The sequence below is a fragment of the Apis laboriosa genome, unplaced genomic scaffold, assembly GCF_014066325.1.
Source record: "Apis laboriosa isolate Shangri-la unplaced genomic scaffold, ASM1406632v1 scaffold68_cov148, whole genome shotgun sequence".
In the NCBI taxonomy this organism is placed as follows: domain Eukaryota; kingdom Metazoa; phylum Arthropoda; class Insecta; order Hymenoptera; family Apidae; genus Apis; species Apis laboriosa.
This window is the reverse complement of record NW_025224135.1, coordinates 1,870,560-1,889,579: the sequence shown is the minus strand read 5'-3', so window position 1 is coordinate 1,889,579 and position 19,020 is coordinate 1,870,560. Positions and strand designations below refer to the sequence as shown.

The following is a 19,020-nucleotide window of genomic DNA, read 5'->3' as shown; positions in this document are numbered from 1 at the left end:
AAAGCTAATTAGTGGTGTACTCACTTTATAGTAATAGTAATTCCTCTTAATTTTTAATAATAATTAGAATAATCATAATAGTAATAATAGTGATTCACGATAACAATAATAATGATCAATTATATCATGGACAACAGACGCGTATGGTTCTTTTCTTTCCTTTTATTTTCATCTATCTTTCTCTAATTTTTCATTCTTTATAACGTTTGATTGCATGATTGATATGACGTTCCCTAGCTCTTCTGACATGATCGTTATGTATCTTTCGAATGATCGTTTAAAAAATCGCATGAAAATAAATTACTATACGCTACCGTAGTCGAGAAGTCTTATGAGCGACGGAATAAACTTAAAGGCTCGTATTCATAACACTGTATTATCACTAAACGATACACCTTTTGTTTCACGAGCGTTTGAAAACGACGTTTTCTTTCTTTTTTTTTTTTTTTTTAAATTAATAGCAAATATAATTTTTTTTTTTTTTAATATATTCCTTTTCGATTAACGACAAGAATAATTTCAGTTTGGACGCAAATACGATTTTACTCAACGAGTATAGATTATAATTATCAACGTTAAATCGCTAATTTTGATTAAGAATTAATTATCAATTCTCTCAACGATTGCTTATAATATCATTTTTTTCTTTCTTTTTTTTCTTTTTTTTTCTTTTTTTCCTTAGAATTTAAAATATTTTCCGACAGATTTTATAAATATAAATTATAATTTATGTTAAACATCAATGATGAGATATTTAAGGAAGAAATATAGTTAATAAGAATTTCGTGTTGTTATTATTATAAAGATCATTTTTTTTATACGGAAAGTAAAGGAGTATAGTTTGTTCTACTAGAGCGTTCTGAATACAGGCCAGATAGTATAAAAAATTGAGTTTCGTGCCACCATCAACACCTTTTTTTCTTTCCACGTAAACTGGTCGTTGTAAATTTCTCTCCAACAATTATGGCTCGTTACGAGAAGCTGAGTGAAAATAGAACGTTCCACCTAAAATTTCTCGTTTTCTTCGAATTATAACGTTTCCTAGATCTAACTCAATCGCTATATTTATTGATCTATCTCGGTATATTCCATGGGATATGTAAAATTGTTCCAAAAAGAAAATATCGATCAAACCCTCTTAATGCGAATACAAGCAAGAAAAGAATATACCATTCAAAAAAAGTTCAATCAAGTATAAATACATTATATCTATAATATAAATTACATTATATCTCAAGTATAAATTACATTATATCTATAAATGACTTATGCAATTCAAGAATTTTTTTATGGTTTAAATTTCCAATTGACAAATCAATTAAGTTAATATTAATATCCATTGAAATGGTTACTTAATTAATTTGTCAAGAATTTTCAAAGAATGTAATTTACATTAATTCATTCAACATTCACACAAAATGCCAAAATTACACAATTTTTTACACAAATTAATCTTAAAAATCTTAAATTTGAATCTCTCGAATCAATTACAATTGTATATAAATGTCAATGGATAAAAGAAAATTGAAAATGAAACAATTGGACAATTTTCATATCCCGATTATGGATTATTCGAATGAGCTAAAACTGGTTCCACGCGCGACAAATCTAAATACGTTTTTTCTAATCGCGTGTACTCAAAGTTTTGTACTCAGCACACCCACGACGAATTACACCACATAGATTAAGTCTCGTTCCTCGTTCTAATAATTGTACCATCGTTAATGAGTATATATCCGCGTGATTTGTATCGAAGATAAAAAGTTTTCTCGTCGGGTACGAACAACATAAGCGTAAACGACGACGACGACAACGACGCGCGTACCTCTGATTGCAACGTATAATATGCTCATATACGTGTATACATAAATGTGTATACATATAGATACATATATATAATATTATCTGGAAGAACAGATTTGCATATTGCAATAGCGCGAATAATACCGTCACGCCTTACCGAGGTAAACGATATCCGCATTTTTTTATTACTTCGATATGTTGCTCTATCGTTTACTTCTTTTGGTCGAATTCATCGATTTCAACATCAATAAGTTCCTAAACATAAATATTTTTCGAATATAAAATGTACAGTTTGACGATCGATCGATTTATATTAAGTCAATTTTGTTTAACGGTACAAGTATACAATAATATTATATTATACGTATATCTCTTATAATTCACCTAAAAATCGGTCGTCTAGTTTTTCGATTCATCGATGTTTGGTTTATAATTTTCGATATTCAATAAATTTCGAATATAAAATATATATATTTGATACTCGATCGATATATATATATATATATTAATTTTACAATAAATAGTAATATTGCTATATATTATAGTTCATTGTTGAAAATCAACTGTTCACTTCTTTTGATCGATTCATTGGTGATCGGTTAAAATTTTTCGTCAATCTCAAGTTAATATTCTAAACAAATCTCTCCATTTTTGAATATAAAACGATCGATCAATATTGATTAATTTTGTAACGATACAATGTAATATTGCTGTATATGTAATATATTATAATTCGCTTAGAATCAATCTCGACGCTCAAAATTATTAAATGCTAATTATCGCACCATTATCGTTCCGTCAATAAGGCGATCGGGTGTGGTAAGTTTAACGAGTACCAATAAAGAGAGAAATAGAAATTTCGGTACTCGAATTAAAACGTAACTAACGGTTAAGTTAAATATACGGAGAAAAATGGATGAACCGGGCTACAAATATCCCTCGCCTCACTTTCGGATATAATTGCGTTTATATTAAATATCGAGTAAAAAGTAGTTAATCTTCGATAAGCTATTCTCCAAGTACTTTGTACATCGAATGAAATCCCCATCGAATCGCCATCTCGTAGCGAAATCAAAATCTAAACGTATATCCTCTAAAGGATATTCTCGTTCTTCTATATTTCTTCTTTGTTTCTTCTTTTACTGGACCAACGAGACCGTGGTATCCGTTAAACCACCTTCGTCACGGCATATACTGGAGGAAGTAGTCGTTTCCTCGGAAGTGGCAGGAGCCACGGTCAATTGCCTCTGCTCCATGTGATCCAGAGTCTTCTCAATGGCTCTTAATCTCTTCTCTAGGCTTGTGGTGCCCACAATTCCCACTTGCAACTGTGGGCCAAGCGGCAATATAGCTAATAACCACCATGTCCACGATGGGCCATCAGGTAAACGTGGCCAATCCTCCTCCGTGTCTGGCATTCGACCGAATACTCGCTGGATTTCCAATTGCTGAGATAACGATACCGTATCCCACCATCTTCTGCCTTTCGTCCTTACCTGGGAATAGTAATTTTTATCGTGTATTTGTGCAATTGGTGAATTGGTAAAGGAATAATATGAAAGATTATAAAATATAAAATTTAGTCGAGCGGTGTGAATAAATGATTGATAGTAAAAAGATTTAAGAAGAGAGAATCCTTATTTAGAAATAGTAATATTCATGCGAAATTTGTATAATTAATCGATGGTAAATTAAAAAAAAAGATAGGAGAAAAAGTAATAATAATTTTAGGCAAAAATTGCAAAATGTAAAATTTAAACAAGCATCACATGATGAAGATCGTTAATTTACTAATAAACATATTATATTTTAACATTGATAATAACACAAATAACAATTAATTAAAAGTTTGATCACAAACGACGAAATATCTTGCAATGCAATTTCCAAAAATTTCAAATTTTTAATTTCTAATAATCGTATGTATATTTACAGTAATTAAATATTATTTCACATAAAAATATAGATTTGTTTTTGAAAGTATAACAAACTTTAAATTATCATTAGCAAATTTAAAAATTACACGAATTTATCAAGATTTCATTTTCTAACCTCTTCGATTCTGCTGCGCTGCGCAAGTATACTAAACATTGCATGCTGAAGTCAATTAGTCATAAAGTCGATCGATCGAAAAGTCGATTATCAATCATGTATATTGCATGATGTGCAGTGTACTCATTCGATGGCTATCGACTAAAATCGACAATCGTATAGAAGAAGTTAAGATTAATAAAAGAAAAAAAAACACACGAGATATTTTGTCAATAGCATCGTATAAATAATATTGTGCCATTATGTGTTTTATATCCAAAGCATCATACAAATGAAAGTGCGTCGCTATATCTCATCGAAATATCTTATCAATGAATACAAAGTATATAATATTTAAATATCATTGACATCTTACCTTGTCGTGCAACTCTAGAAGATTCAACAGTTGATCATCCTGAACCATCGTATCCCTGAGGAACTCTACTTGAGCTGTATCATAACCATCCTTTTCCCCTCCAGAGAGAACTCTGAATCTTCTTCCACCAACTGTACTCAAAATGCTGCAGCCATCTTTTAGCAACACTCTATCTCGAATCTCAAGCATGGTTCCATATTCCGCATATCTAGTATAAACAAAAATATTGAATAATTTTATTTTTGTTTTTCTCTTTTCCTTTTTTATTTAACAATATCTTATTATTTTTTTTTAATTTAAATGATTATTCCAGAAATCGTTACTAAAACTGAATTTTTTAACATTTAGGAATGTGGAAAGATATTTCGAGAGCATTAGCGGTCGTTATAAATTATTGTCTTCGTACGAAATACACAGACGATGATTCACGATCGAATAATTTCAACATCTTCGTTAATGAAAACATAAATTTTAAATTGTTTCGAACGAAAAACAATTTTTTTTTCTTTTTTTTCTCTCTCTTTAAGAAGAAATATTGTGTGATATAATATAATAGAATATTTTATAATAGTCTGCAGATGATGATTTATTATTAAGAATAATATTTTGGAATTAAATATCTAGGATGAAATATACAATCTATTAGAATTTTAAATACTTTTTTAATCTTTATTTTAATTTCAAATATACTATTTTAGACACAATAAATTATAATGGATGAATGTCATTATAATTAAAAATATAAATATTGATGAATAAAATATAATAAAATATGGAAATATCGAAAGTTGACAAAAAACATTTAAAGATTTCATAACAATCAGGCTAGCATATTACATCAACTAGCATATTTCATGGTCACAATATTTCATTTGCTGAAATTTTCATCAATAACCAATTATGCGAATTCTGTATGAACAAAATAAATTAACACACTATGTAATTTATTTAAATATATGATTTTAGTTATTTATACAAAAAAATTAGAAAAAAATTAAAGAATTCCTATTATATGATTCACGAATTACTTAATTCTTAATAGATTTATGTAAATAAAGCTTTACAAATTCTATTCAAAAGAGAGACATATATCTATAAAGATTAAAACATTAACGATCCTAATTTAACTTAACCTTGTCACAAATTATTTATGTAAGTCCATGTAAATGAAATTATAAAGATTCTATTAATAGATATATACTATAAAACATTAATCCTATATTTTCTTTAAAAAAGTATAATTATTATTGTATCTAACATTTTATAAATTTATCTATAATAAATAATTTCTTTACATATAAATATTCATACAATTCATATTATATAAATAAATTTTACATACGTTTTATTTGAATATAAAAACAAAATTAACTTTTAAATGAATTTTCTCATATTTAAATTTCAAAGATGATTGTGACAATTATTCAAAAACTATTGAATCAATTTACTAAAAAAACCTAGCACTATTTCTTATATAAATAATACATTTTTCAATTATATTTATTAATCTGTCTTAATAATTGTATATTCCCATAAACAAACTTCAAACTAAAATTTCAAAGAAAAATTACCTTCTGGTCCCTGTAGCCTCTCGGTTAATACATGCAGCGATACCAAACTGGCGGACACCGCTCTCCACGCATCTCCTCACCATCAACCTGTATCTCGGCTCGTACACGAACAACGGACATGCGACACATGGAAATGCTGTGGTGCAAACGAAAACAGCGATCTGCTCACTACCCAGAAGGCCAAGTCCTTGGACGAGCTCTAGTCGGTGGCTGGCTGCCCTCGAGGCGTATTCCACGGGTGCAACCGTTTTCAAAGCCCTCTCTATGAAATCCGTCACTGTCTTCTGGCTGCTGGCCAGATACTGGAAAAAAAAAAAAACGATATTTCGCTAAGCCGAGCAGAAGCTTCGTCGTCCTTTTCGAGAGGTTCCCTTCTCCTGCCAAGGATTCGTGACATTTTCACAATTTCTCGCAAAATTCTACTTTCATCTATTGAAGCTTTTCGAAATTATCTATTTTGAGAAATCGTCGTTAGTAATGTAATTGAATATTTTAAGAGAATAGATAATAATTGAGAGAATAATATGTTTGATTGATTAAAATTTAGAATTGTTGGAAATATTGATATGTTTGTGTTTGAGAATATGTAAAAGGTTGGAATTGATATTAGTATTGCAGTTGAAAGGAAATATGTGTAAGTGATTGAAGTAAATTTGAAATTGTTAAAGACATTATTTTTGCTTGCTATTTAAGAATATATAAGAGATTAGATCGTCGTTAGTAACGCAATCAAATTACTTCAAATGAGTCTTATATAAGAGTATATTCAAATTTGTACATAATTAAAGTTTGAGGAAACGTTTGATGTTTCTGTGTTTGAAAATATATGAAAGATTATAATATCGTTAATAATGCAATTGAAAGTTGAAAAGAAATGTAATATAGAAATATGTTTGATTTTGTAATTGGTTGAAATAAGGAGTTTGATGTTGGAAAGATTGGTGTATATTTATATTTGAAAATATATAAAAAATTATATTATCATTACATAATGTAATTGAACGTTTTAAAGAAGTATGCATAGAAGTATGTTTAATATTATAATCATAGTTAAAGTTTGAAATTGTTAAAAACATTATTATCCTTATGTATGAATATATAAGAAATTATATTATTATTAATAATAACTAACAAATTTATCTTTACAAAAAAGCATTATATTCTATACTTAACATGTATCTCTAAAAAATTATAATTCATTAAATTAGAAAATTATAGATGTCCAATAAAGAAGCACAATATATTTATTATATTACAACGCAACAATACAATAATAATATTATATATTGAAAATTAAGACACATTCATAGTGTTTTTCTTTTCTTAAAATTAATAAGAATAGTTTGTTTAAAATTTCCTTCTTGAAAAGGAATTAAATTTATCAACTTTTAACTATAGATGGTAAAGATGAAAGAAAGATTAGAAGGAAGGAAAAGGAGAAAAACAGGATTGCACGAGAGTAACGGTCACAAAGCGTTGCATAATAATGTAACACGATACGAGGAAGGGTTACGTGAAAGATACGGGATTGCAAGCCGCAAAATTTATTTAACGTGATTAACGATGATGCTCGCAGAGACAATTGGTAATGACAAAGCACGAACGCGGAAGCTCCTAACGGAGCAGCCATAGCGACCACAAACAATAATCATTTCAATCTGCTGCATCATTAACCGCTAAGAAACATTATATCTCATTTATGGGCAGGTGTTCTCTCTTCTTCCACGAAATATTGTAGTTCAAAATTAACTTCTCGTCTTATTAACCGATTACATGTATACATATATTAGAATTAACTATTTTATCACGATAATTAAAAGTTTCGTTATGCAGAAATATATATTTTTTGTTGTCGATTATTTTATCTACTAATATTTTTTATTATATAATCTTTATTCAATTTTTATTTTATTATTCGATATTATAATTAAAGCTTTAAAAATTTGAATATTTGAAATGTGAAAAAGTAAAAACATATTAGGACATTAGTATTTAATAATCACGTTAGTGGCGTTACTATCGCATCATCGGCCGTCATATTGATTGTAAAATAATAACGAATTAACATTAAAATACACATTGTCCATTCTTCAAATAAAAATTTTTAAAAAATATTTAATTCATTATTTTTAGATATATTATTACTTATTATTATTATTATTATTACTTATTATTAGATATATTTACTTACATCGGCAAGTGAAGTGACGCATAAAGGACAGGCCGAGGAATAATCCAAGCAGCGATCCAAACACATCCAACAATACGTATGTCCGCATGGAGTTGTTACGGGTTTCCATAAGAGTCGACAACACAAGATGCAGTCCAATTCACCGGCTGTACCACCGGAAAGAGGCGGAAGGAGAATCTCGGCGGATCTTGTTTCGAGTCCTATGAAAAGTAACAATAACAAAAATCATTGCAATATGTATTTACAACTCAATAATATTAACTATATTACATAATTTTAAATTTTAGAATAATATTGAAACAATTTTAGAAATATGATTCCAAAATAATTGAAATAATTTTATAAATTAAGAAAAATTTAGAAATTAAAAACGAAAGATTTACTTAACCTATATTTCACTCATTTCTCTCGTTTGATAAATAAAAAAGAGAAATTTAGAAATCAGATGAAAACGAAAGATTTTTCTACTAATTAATTAGAAAAAGTCGAATTCTAAAAATTCGAAAGAATTAACAATAAGACAAATTTAGAGATAAATGCATCTTTGAATGTTCAATTGGATAGACACAATAAAAATTAATTTGATTTATAGTGAATAAGAAACTGAAAACGTTATTAATTAATAAGATCAGCAGAAATTAAATGAAAGAGATTTCTCTCGTGTTGCACGAGAATATTGAATGAACTTTACTTTTAAGTAGCTTCGTCGATTTGTTTATCAATGGCACGTATTCAGCCTCGCATATCATGGTGCAACGTGGTTATTAATACTAAATGTCAGATAAAATTTAATCGGGTAACCTTTTCAGGTTGGAATTGAATTCTTATAAGAAACATATTTAAGAAAGTACATTTGCAAAAAAAAAATTCAAATATTTGATTCAACATAAAATATTATATAATCTATCAAACATTGAGTATATAAATTAATAATAAAACGATTATTATAAAATTATTAAAAGGAATGTTTAAATCCACTTTTGTTTATTTGCAATAAATATTATTGTATAATAATAATAAATAATATAAATTATATTTTTTACTTCTCAATAGATGTTTTTTATCCATTTCTATTTAATGGATATCGTTAAATGAATAATATTATTATTTGCATTAAATCATATTCACTAACTAATAATATTATTCATATATATAAAGGTATCCATAAATAAATATTTCTATATATATACTATTACTATTTATATACTATTTTTCACTTTAATTATTTTTATTTATTTTTATTTATATTATTGTATAATATTCAAAAAAAAATTTCAAATTTAAATTTATGTTATATTGTAATACAGATTGCAATTTTTTAATTTTTTCAACTTACTTTTCAGCTTTTCAATGTCTTGGTAGAGACGATCTAGGCCAGCCTGGAGCTTCACGTTGTTTTGTGGGGCTGTGGTTGACAGGAGCCTTCTGCTAACAGTCTGCAATGAATCAACAAGCATAATTGGATTAAACGCGAACTTTAATCTAAAATTATTAGGATTGACACGATTAGAGGGATCCTTTCTTTGAAATACAATTCATCTTTATTCGAGACGACCTGAAGTTATTGCGTAACGTTTAATGGATTACCAGTTACGCAACCATAAAATCTGTTTGAAACCTAATTCTTCGATATTTCGTTTCGCTTCTTTTCCATCTCATCATTGCAATTACATTATCGTTCGCGTTTACAATCGAAGATTTCGATTATTCTTTAATTGTTCATCTAATAATATAAAAATTTATATTTTTGTTATTATATATATTTTTTATAAAAATAATAAATTTTAATTTTCAATTTGGTTCTTCACTTTTTTAATAATTTTTCTTACACTTTCTTATTATATAAATATATTTATAAATCTATATTTTTTTATTTATAAATATATTACATAAATATACTTTTCTTATAAATAATAAATTAATTTCTTACTATAAATAATTAAATTTTAGTGTAATTTAATGTTTGATATTTTTAATAATTTTTCTTATTATTTATTTGTATATCGGTTTTTAATAATTTTAATATAAAAATAAAATTAAAGAATTTTATATATATTATAAACACAACCAAATGATTTGTAATCATATAAGGATTATTGGTTAGCTAACTATTACTCTCTTTTAATTGTCTATTAAGTCATTATAAAATACATATCCAAACATATTAAAGGATAATTAAGATTTATATTATTATATTAAAGGATAATAAAATTTCTATTATTTAACTTATAGTTATCATATCAAATTTAACCTTATCTTACCTTCACTCTATATTCATTTCTCTATTAAGTATATATTATAAAATACTTGTCCAAAATGTATATAATATTAATTCTATAATTCAAACATATTAAAAGAGAAATAAAATAAAATTTCAAAGTCTAAAAATAAAACTAATAGAAAGCAAAAAGATTTGTAATTAAATATATTATTGCTTATCTGACTAATCTAACCTAACTTATTTCATCTTCTATTCAATTCTCCTATTAAATTACAAAATACGTATCCAAAAGTATTAAAAAAGAAATAAGATAGATAGGAGTTTAAAAATAAGAACAATAGAAAGAGAAAATTCGAGACTCTGATTTGTAATTAAACATGACATGCGATTATTGGTTAACGAACTTATTATTCTGGCCGCAAGATTGATAGATAATTGAAACGTCGGATTTATATAAATTCCAATCAACTAGCTGCTTATTATACCTTCGATATATCCGTATTTCTATTGATCTATAATAATTGCAAATTGATCTTTAATCACATGCTTCCCTCCGCGCGTATTATACATTATATACGTGACTTAGAAACGGGCAAGTACAGTAATCTTCTGAAAACAAAACAAAAAAGTGACTTGATCAAAACAACTGAAGAGTATAATCTGTGATATGATTGTTCGTGTCGTGTCATTTGAAAAAGAAAAAGAAAATGCGTGTTGAATTAAACAATTGTAATTGTTCTTTTCTGAGATTAAATGGTGATTAAGTACTTCGTTCTTTGATATTTACTTTGTTCGTTCGTGCGATTAAGTTGATTGTTCGCTTGTAATTAATTGGTCGACAATTTAAAATCACTTTAAATAAAAGAAGGAGGAATTAAATTAGAGATCAATTTTGAGAAATAAATTAAATTATTTGTTGGAAAATTCGTAATTTGGAAAAATTGTAATCAATTCTTTTTTCTTTTTTTTTTTTAATTATATCATTGAAAAATCAGAAATCAAGAATTTCGAATAATTTATCTTATGATAATTGGAAAATTCAAAATTGAAAAAATCATTATTGGAAAATTGAAGATGAAGAATTTTGAGTAATTAAATTATCTTTCTTTTTCTTTTTTTTTTTTTTTTAATTATATCACATTCTTTTGTTTATCCTTAATGTCCATGAGAAGACGATTGATCAGAATTTTACAAGTGATGAATATATATGTAACAAGAGGAGAATGAAGTGATTTGATAAATTAATTGCAGTAGCATCGAAGTCAGCATGAAATTGTACCTGAATGATGATATCACTTTTAAAATGGTTATTCAGTTATCACGGTGTATAAGTATAACTACTCTGTATTAAAAGGAATGTAATGTCTAAAACATGTTACGTAAACGAACAATCTTTTCGAATGGAGAATAAAATTATTGTGCAATTCGAGTTAATTATCCATTCATATTTTTTTCTTTTTCATTTTTTCATTTGGATTTGGATTTCTTGTTTTATTTTAAAAAAATGTAAATCGCATTAACACATATGCAGAACAAAAAAATAAAATAGTAATAATTGTAATTTTTAAACATTTTTACTATAAGATAATTCGAATTTACAATTGATTAATTTCTTGTTAAATTTGATAATTTATAAGCATTTTTCGATAATTATCATAATATTACGTCATTTTTTGTATGTAATCATAGAGCGTTAATAAAATATCAAATTTTAAATATTCTTCTTGTAAGCAGTTTCTAAAAAATTTTAAACTTTTTTTCCCTCAAGTTTCTATTACGAGTTATTACGTATTTTCTTATCTATTATATTACTCGTTTTATTTTATGGTTATATAATTTTTACAAAATCTTCAAAATGTCTATCTATATAGATATTAAAATTTTATATTCAAATATTAGAAATATTAATCCATATATTATCTATTAATATTATTTAATATTATTAGTCTATCTAATATTAGTCTATATGTTAGTCTATTGTACAAGAATATTCATCTCTAATATTAAAAACACTAATTAAAACAATTTGTTTTGCTATTAAATTTGTTTAATATTAACTTAGAATTAGAATTAGAATTAGAATTTGTCAAAGTTAAAATTCATAATTATTTAACTTGTTTTAAAAAAAAATCATGACTCAAAAAATATTATAATTACAGATATCTTACAATCATCCAATAAAATTGATACATCTTCAAAATTAAAAAGTCAAGTATTATTTTGATTTGATATCCAGCATGAGTACATTCTTGCAATTTTAATTTAAAATTTAATATGAATTTAATATATTTTTAACATATTATCAAATCCTAAAATCACTTCAGTATAAGAATTTATTTATATTTTTTTTTCATATTCTCAAAATCACAAAATTTTAATTTAAATTCCATTATATACATTGAGTTCTATATTCTCTACATTTGGTTTCCACTATAATTTCTATTACAACATATTTTGAGTTAAATTCCAGTATTATTAAATTCTTAAAACGAGAAAATTTTTTCAATTTTTCAATTCAAGATTCCATTATGAATTTTATATTCTCTATATTTCCATTATGATTTTTATATTGAGTATTATATTTTCAACATATTTTTATTCTAAGAATCACAAATAACATATTTTGATTTAAACTCCAATATTACTAAATTTGATTTGAATTCCACTGATGAGTTCCATCTATGATATTCATACAAATTCTCTCAAAATCACAATTTTTCATATTTTCATTTGGAGGATTATATTTTTTATTTCTTTGGAAGAAATGAACAGAAAGACACATTATCAATTTTCCAAAATCACAAAATTTAAATTTAAAGAATCAAATATAAATTCACTATACATTTCGTATATTCACAAAATAATTCAAAATACCTAAAAAAGAAAAAAATTCTTACTTGAGTGAAAGATTTAAATTTGAAGCATTAAATATAAATTCACATAGTAGTATTTCACAAAGTGATTTAAAATAAGTGAAGAAAGAAAGAAAATTCTTACCTGAGTGAATTCCTCTTCGCCACCACTGCTGTTGTCCTCGCAGTCGGAGGCATTGAACGCCGCCCTCCGGTTTCTCTTGGGATTAATCAACTGGTGGCGACTTCTGGTGCGCGACGCGCCCTCTGTCAGATTGTAAGGGGCACGTGATGGAAGGAGGCTATATCGACGATGTCCTGATGACAACACTTTGTGCAGCACCTGGAGACAATAGCAAACAACATCTTTTGTAATTGTAATGTGATTTGGAACAATAAATTCGTTCGTTAATTGTTGTCCAAGGATCCACGGATCATTGGATTTGCATAATAGAGAAATTCTGTTTCTACGATACAAATGGAACTCGTGTTCATTTCGAAAAATTACGCGCCAATGTCAATTGCGTTTCGATTACAAATTGGATAAGTGACTTATATATATAGGGTGTTCGTTAATAATTTGTAATAATTTTTTATTTATTTGAGAAGAAATAATTTTTTTTTATTAATTTGTCGAAACTTTCGAGAGTATATATTGAATCTTTTTAATAATTTGTTAATCTTTGTTAATAATTTGTGAAATTTTTTATTTATTTACCTATTTACATATTTAAGAAGAAATAGCTTTTTTTGGTAAAAATTAATTCGAAACTTTTGATTAATACTCGAAATTTTTTAAATTGTATATAGGATGTTCGTTAATAATCTATGCAAATTTTTATATAATCGTAAATATATTTGGAGAGAAATAGTGTTTGGTAAGAATTAAATAATCTGAAACTTGAATCTGAAAATGAAGTTTCTATAGAGTATCTATTAAATAATCTTTGCGATTTTTTTTGTGTACTCATGATATTTAAAAAGAAATAATCTTTGATAAGAATTGAAGATGAATAGAATGTCGAAATCTAAAATTTAAATCTGAAAGTTTCGAAACTTTGGAAAATATGTATAAGATATTCGTTAATAATCTGCGATAACATTCTACGAGAAATTACGAGAAATAGTTTTTGATAAAAGATACGGATGGATCGAAACCGCTTGAATTTGAAACTTTAAGTTTTGAAAGTTTTCCAAACATATACAGGGTGTTCGTAATAATCTGTACAAATTTTTATATATTGTTAAAAATTAGAGACGGATTGAAACTCGAAACTTTTATGAAACTTCTTGAAACTCAAATTCTTATTTCTCTCCTTTCTTTTCCAAAAAAAATACTAAAAAAAAAAAATTAGAATAAAATTTTAAAGAATTTTAATCTTAGTAAAATAGCTTCTCTAATAGCCATCATTGAAATGTTATATCACGATAATAATCTATGTTTAATCATACATTTTATAAATTATAACAATTACTAACAATAAAAGACAAACAGAAATAACAAGTTGATCACGAGTTTTAATTAACAGTTGACAGTTATAAATGCCTTCAAATTCTCCTTCATCGCATAGATATTGGCCTAGAGAAATATTTAATAATCCTGATCGTTATCATAAATAAGCAAAAAAAAATATATATATATATATCATTAAATTTTACATTTTGTATATTTTTGTATATTTTGTATATTGATCCTCGTTCATTGTTACTATTTTTTTTTACTCGTTTATTTACTCATCACTTCGAATTATATTCGAAACAATAAGCCGTTCGAAATCATGATTTTTAATTGATTTTATAATAAATCGATGATTTTAATTGATTCGATTTAATTAATTTGACGATCGTTTGAGAAGCAACGGATATCGTTTTCTGGCGAATCGTAACTAGGGTATACGATAAATTTTGTTTACACTCGAAGTGATAATAGAACGTGAGAATTTCTCGATGTAAATGACAATACTTCGACTTCTAGAATGGCTATTATATAATAACAGTTCTATAATTATCAATGGTAACTTATAAGTACGAACAATGTACATCAATTGCGCAGCAATAACGTATCGAGCGTGATTACCTCTTCATACTTAATTTATAAGGCAGTTAAATGTTATGTATATTTCGTTTAAGCGCAAATTTAAGTTCAAGTACGATGAAACATCAATAATATTTCAAAAATTTAATATTCCTTACGATTTTTCTTTTTTCTTTTTTTTTCTTTTTTTTTTTTTTTTTTTTTTAATGGAAAATATTATTTCGATAATACAATTCGTGGAATAAAATTTTGATTTTTTTCAAAAGATAACTCCTATATTTTTTTGAAAAAAATTTTTAAGACGATTTCTGAATAAATTTTTCAAATTTTTATTTGAGATTCAATTTCAATTTGTTCTTCTTCGAAAAATTTCTTATCGCACGATTCGTTTTCATTATGACTTCTTTAAAAATAAATTTCTACAAGAATTTTTATTATTCGAGGCTGAGAATCGATTTTTTTTTTTCATCGATTCTTATAGAAAAAGTTGATTTATATACTCGTTTATTATTTATATGTGCAATAATCTACAATTGAAATTAGTTATTAATTACAAAATATCAAAAGAAGAATTTAGATAAATTTAATTTTATTGGTTTTCTTTTTTTTTAACATTATTTACTGATTTATTACAAATTTAATATAAATTTCAGAGATAATTAATTAAGATAAAAATAGTAATAAAAATAAAACTAATTTTTTTTTCGTTAATAATTTTAAATAATATCTACACAACATTAAATAACAAGAAAAAATTAGATAGAAATAGATAAATAACAAGAAAAAAATTTTAAATTTAATAAATTAAAAAAAATCGTAATTTTCTCAATCATAGATTTGATGGAAATAATTTATCAATTCCAATTTAAAATTGAGAAATATATTTTTCCTTTACTTTTCTCCAATTTCAAGAATTTTTCATTTAATCTTGACTTTTTTTTTTTTTTTTTTTTTAAACAACACCATATTTCTTCTTATACTTCATTATAAGTCATGTTTTCAGAAAAACATGGTTGCATAATACCATACATAAAACTTGTTTCAAAAAAAATTTGCAATCGTTAATTCAGTCCATTAATAAGTAACTTTTAATTAAAATAAAAAAAATATACATGGCTTATATAACAGAAAATAATATTGATATGCGAGTCGTAGTTTCAATAATTTTACGAATCAAATGATCTGCATAAGATGATTAATTAAGATAAAAATAGTACTAAAAATAAAACTAATTTCGTTAACAATTTTAAATAATGTCTACACAACATTGATAATAAGATAAATAAGAAAAAAATTTTAAATTTAATATATCAAAGAAAATTTACAATATTTGCTTTTCATTACAAAATAGAAGAAAAAAAATAAAAAAAAATATAAAAAGAAAAATAATATAACACAATAAAATTGATAAAGATTTTGTGCAACTTCATGAAAGTTAAGCCGGATTCCAATGGAGGAACTATTTTCGTTTGAAAAAAGTAGTAGAGGGCTTTGCGATATTTGCCCTTAGATTCGAATTCTAGACGCGTGTAGAATAGTATTCAAGTGATTCCTCGAATCTTACATAAGTGTAGCAGTGCAGTTTGCGTCAATGATTCTACCAGTCTTCATGTTATATAATGAATATTCGAAATTGAATTCGTCTTTCTTGCTCAATGAATCCTAACTTGTAATTTCTAATTACAAATCTTTTCTGGCAATGTCGCTAATCTCGATTTATTTTTCGATCGATCATTGTCGGTAGTTTATCATAGAAAATCTATATGGAAGATTTTATAATTTTAAAACACTGTTTTCTAATATTTTTTTGAAGCACGACTTTTTTTTTATATTTTATTTACTAGTATAGTAAATAAGGTAACGCTTAATTTCATTGAAATTTTCAATATTATATAAATTTTATTATTCCAATAAATATATATTTTTTAATATTTTATCTTTTATCTAATTTATAATTATATATATTTGTATATAAAAAAACATCTTAGTTATCATTAAATTTTACAAAATTTAAAAGATCTATTGAAACTAATAATTTTTGAATATACATGAATTGATATTTTTTTAGATGAAGAAATTAGATCGAATTGTATCGATTGATACATTAAAAAGCATATAATTTCATTTAAAAAAAAAGTTGCCTTTTATGAAACGAAAAAATTAATAACAAATAATTTTCTTTTCATTTTATCTGAAACATTTTCCGAATAACATTACGAATAACATTAGAGAAAATCGAAATCACAATTAAATGAGACACTTTGTATATTTATAATGAAAACAAATAAGTAATATTCAAAAAAAATTAATCCAAAAAAAATCCAAACGAGAAACAATATATATAGAAAAATCTGAAGAATATGAAGAGAAATTATAACCACGATTCGTATAACGAATTCGATTCAAACATATCGAGTTGCACGTGATTACCACTGGCCTTGCTTTCAATGTGGACTAGCCTTGGGTCACTCACCTGAAGATAGAGGCTTATTGAAACAAACGATCATCGACTGATGCGGCATCTGTGAGGTCAACAAGGAAATAAATTTGCTTTTTTTGGTCTTGGATCTCACATCTTTTTTTCTTTTCTTTTTTTTTTTTTTTTCTTTTTTTGAAATATGTAAGAATAGCTCGCGAATTTATTATACAATAAAGAATTGAATTGTACGAACAGACCTAATGATTTGAGATATTCATGAATGTCAATTCGTGGAATATTTATATATTTAGATTATTCGTTTTCACATCTATAGTAGACAATTCTTTGGTAGAAAAAAACACGACATTGTTGAAATTCATTAGATAATTATTAAAATCTAAAAGATAATTATGATAATTTGAATTAGTTGTTGATTTTTTTCTTTTTCCATTTTTTCTGGAAATGATAAATTTTTAATATGTTTACAAATTTGTTTGATCGTGACCTATGATATTGGTAAGTATGATTTTTATATATTAAATTTTGGTGATGATAATAATTATGTCTTATATATAATCTTTTTAATATATATTAATTTTTTAATTACATCTAAATCTTATTTTATAATGAAATTAAATAAAAATAAAAAATTTAATACAGATATATAACTATAATTAAATCTTATATAAATACAAAGACATAAATAATTAATAATTTGCTAGTAACTTGTGTCATTCAAAATAAAACTATTTTTCTCACATTACTTGATAAATAAAAATAATAAAATAATCTAAAACATTTTTTAATTTAACAAATACAAATTAACAAATATTTAAATTTAATATTTCAATAAAAATATTTCAATTCTGACAAATCCTTACCATTATCATATCTAAAAGAATTAACAACTGAATATATATAATTCTCTTACCATCAAGTTAAATATTAGCCAATAAATATTCAATATATACACTCAAATTAATTATAATTAAATCCTACATAAATATATAACTATTTAAATATTAAATAAATTCTATACAAGTTATATAAATACAGATAAGATATAAATATTAAAAATTAAAACAATCTAATTACATTTTAAATATTTGTTACTTTATTTTTAATTTTGATTTTCTCATAATCATCATATTTTCAAGAATCAATGATTGGATTCATATATAATTGTCTTATAATTCATAATAAGATAAATATAAAAATTTTAGATAATAGAAAATTCAATATATATAAATATTTAAGATTCCACGTACAATTTATTTTACATGAGTATTGAATTAAGTATTATGTTCATAAATGCAAAGATAAATATAAAATATTTAAAACAACTGAATATTCTAATTATATTTCAAATATTCGTTGCTTTATTTCAACTTTGATTACTTTCACAACCATCATCATATTTTCAAGAGTCAATGACTGGATGCACGTATACAATTCTTTCTTTTACGGAATGAAATCCTCTTTGAAAGGAATCCTAGAGCATTTATTCTCATTTTAATATGG

The 19,020-nt window shown here is 25.1% G+C and overlaps 1 protein-coding gene across 2 annotated transcripts in view; it reads right to left on the bottom strand.

The window, feature by feature from the left end:
• Window positions 1-1,397: 1,397 nt before the first annotated feature.
• The window catches only part of LOC122718776 (LON peptidase N-terminal domain and RING finger protein 3), a 66,743-nt gene continuing 49,120 nt past the window's right edge, over window positions 1,398-19,020 (bottom strand). For both annotated transcript variants that reach the window (XM_043944096.1, XM_043944097.1), the window contains 6 exons: window positions 13,191-13,388; window positions 9,309-9,408; window positions 7,973-8,172; window positions 5,782-6,083; window positions 4,211-4,418; window positions 1,398-3,299 (listed from right to left, as the gene is read on the bottom strand). In XM_043944096.1, the coding sequence (XP_043800031.1) occupies window positions 2,943-3,299; window positions 4,211-4,418; window positions 5,782-6,083; window positions 7,973-8,172; window positions 9,309-9,408; window positions 13,191-13,388 (1,365 nt within the window). In that variant the 3' untranslated portion in view covers window positions 1,398-2,942. The remainder of the gene's footprint in view (window positions 3,300-4,210; window positions 4,419-5,781; window positions 6,084-7,972; window positions 8,173-9,308; window positions 9,409-13,190; window positions 13,389-19,020) is intronic.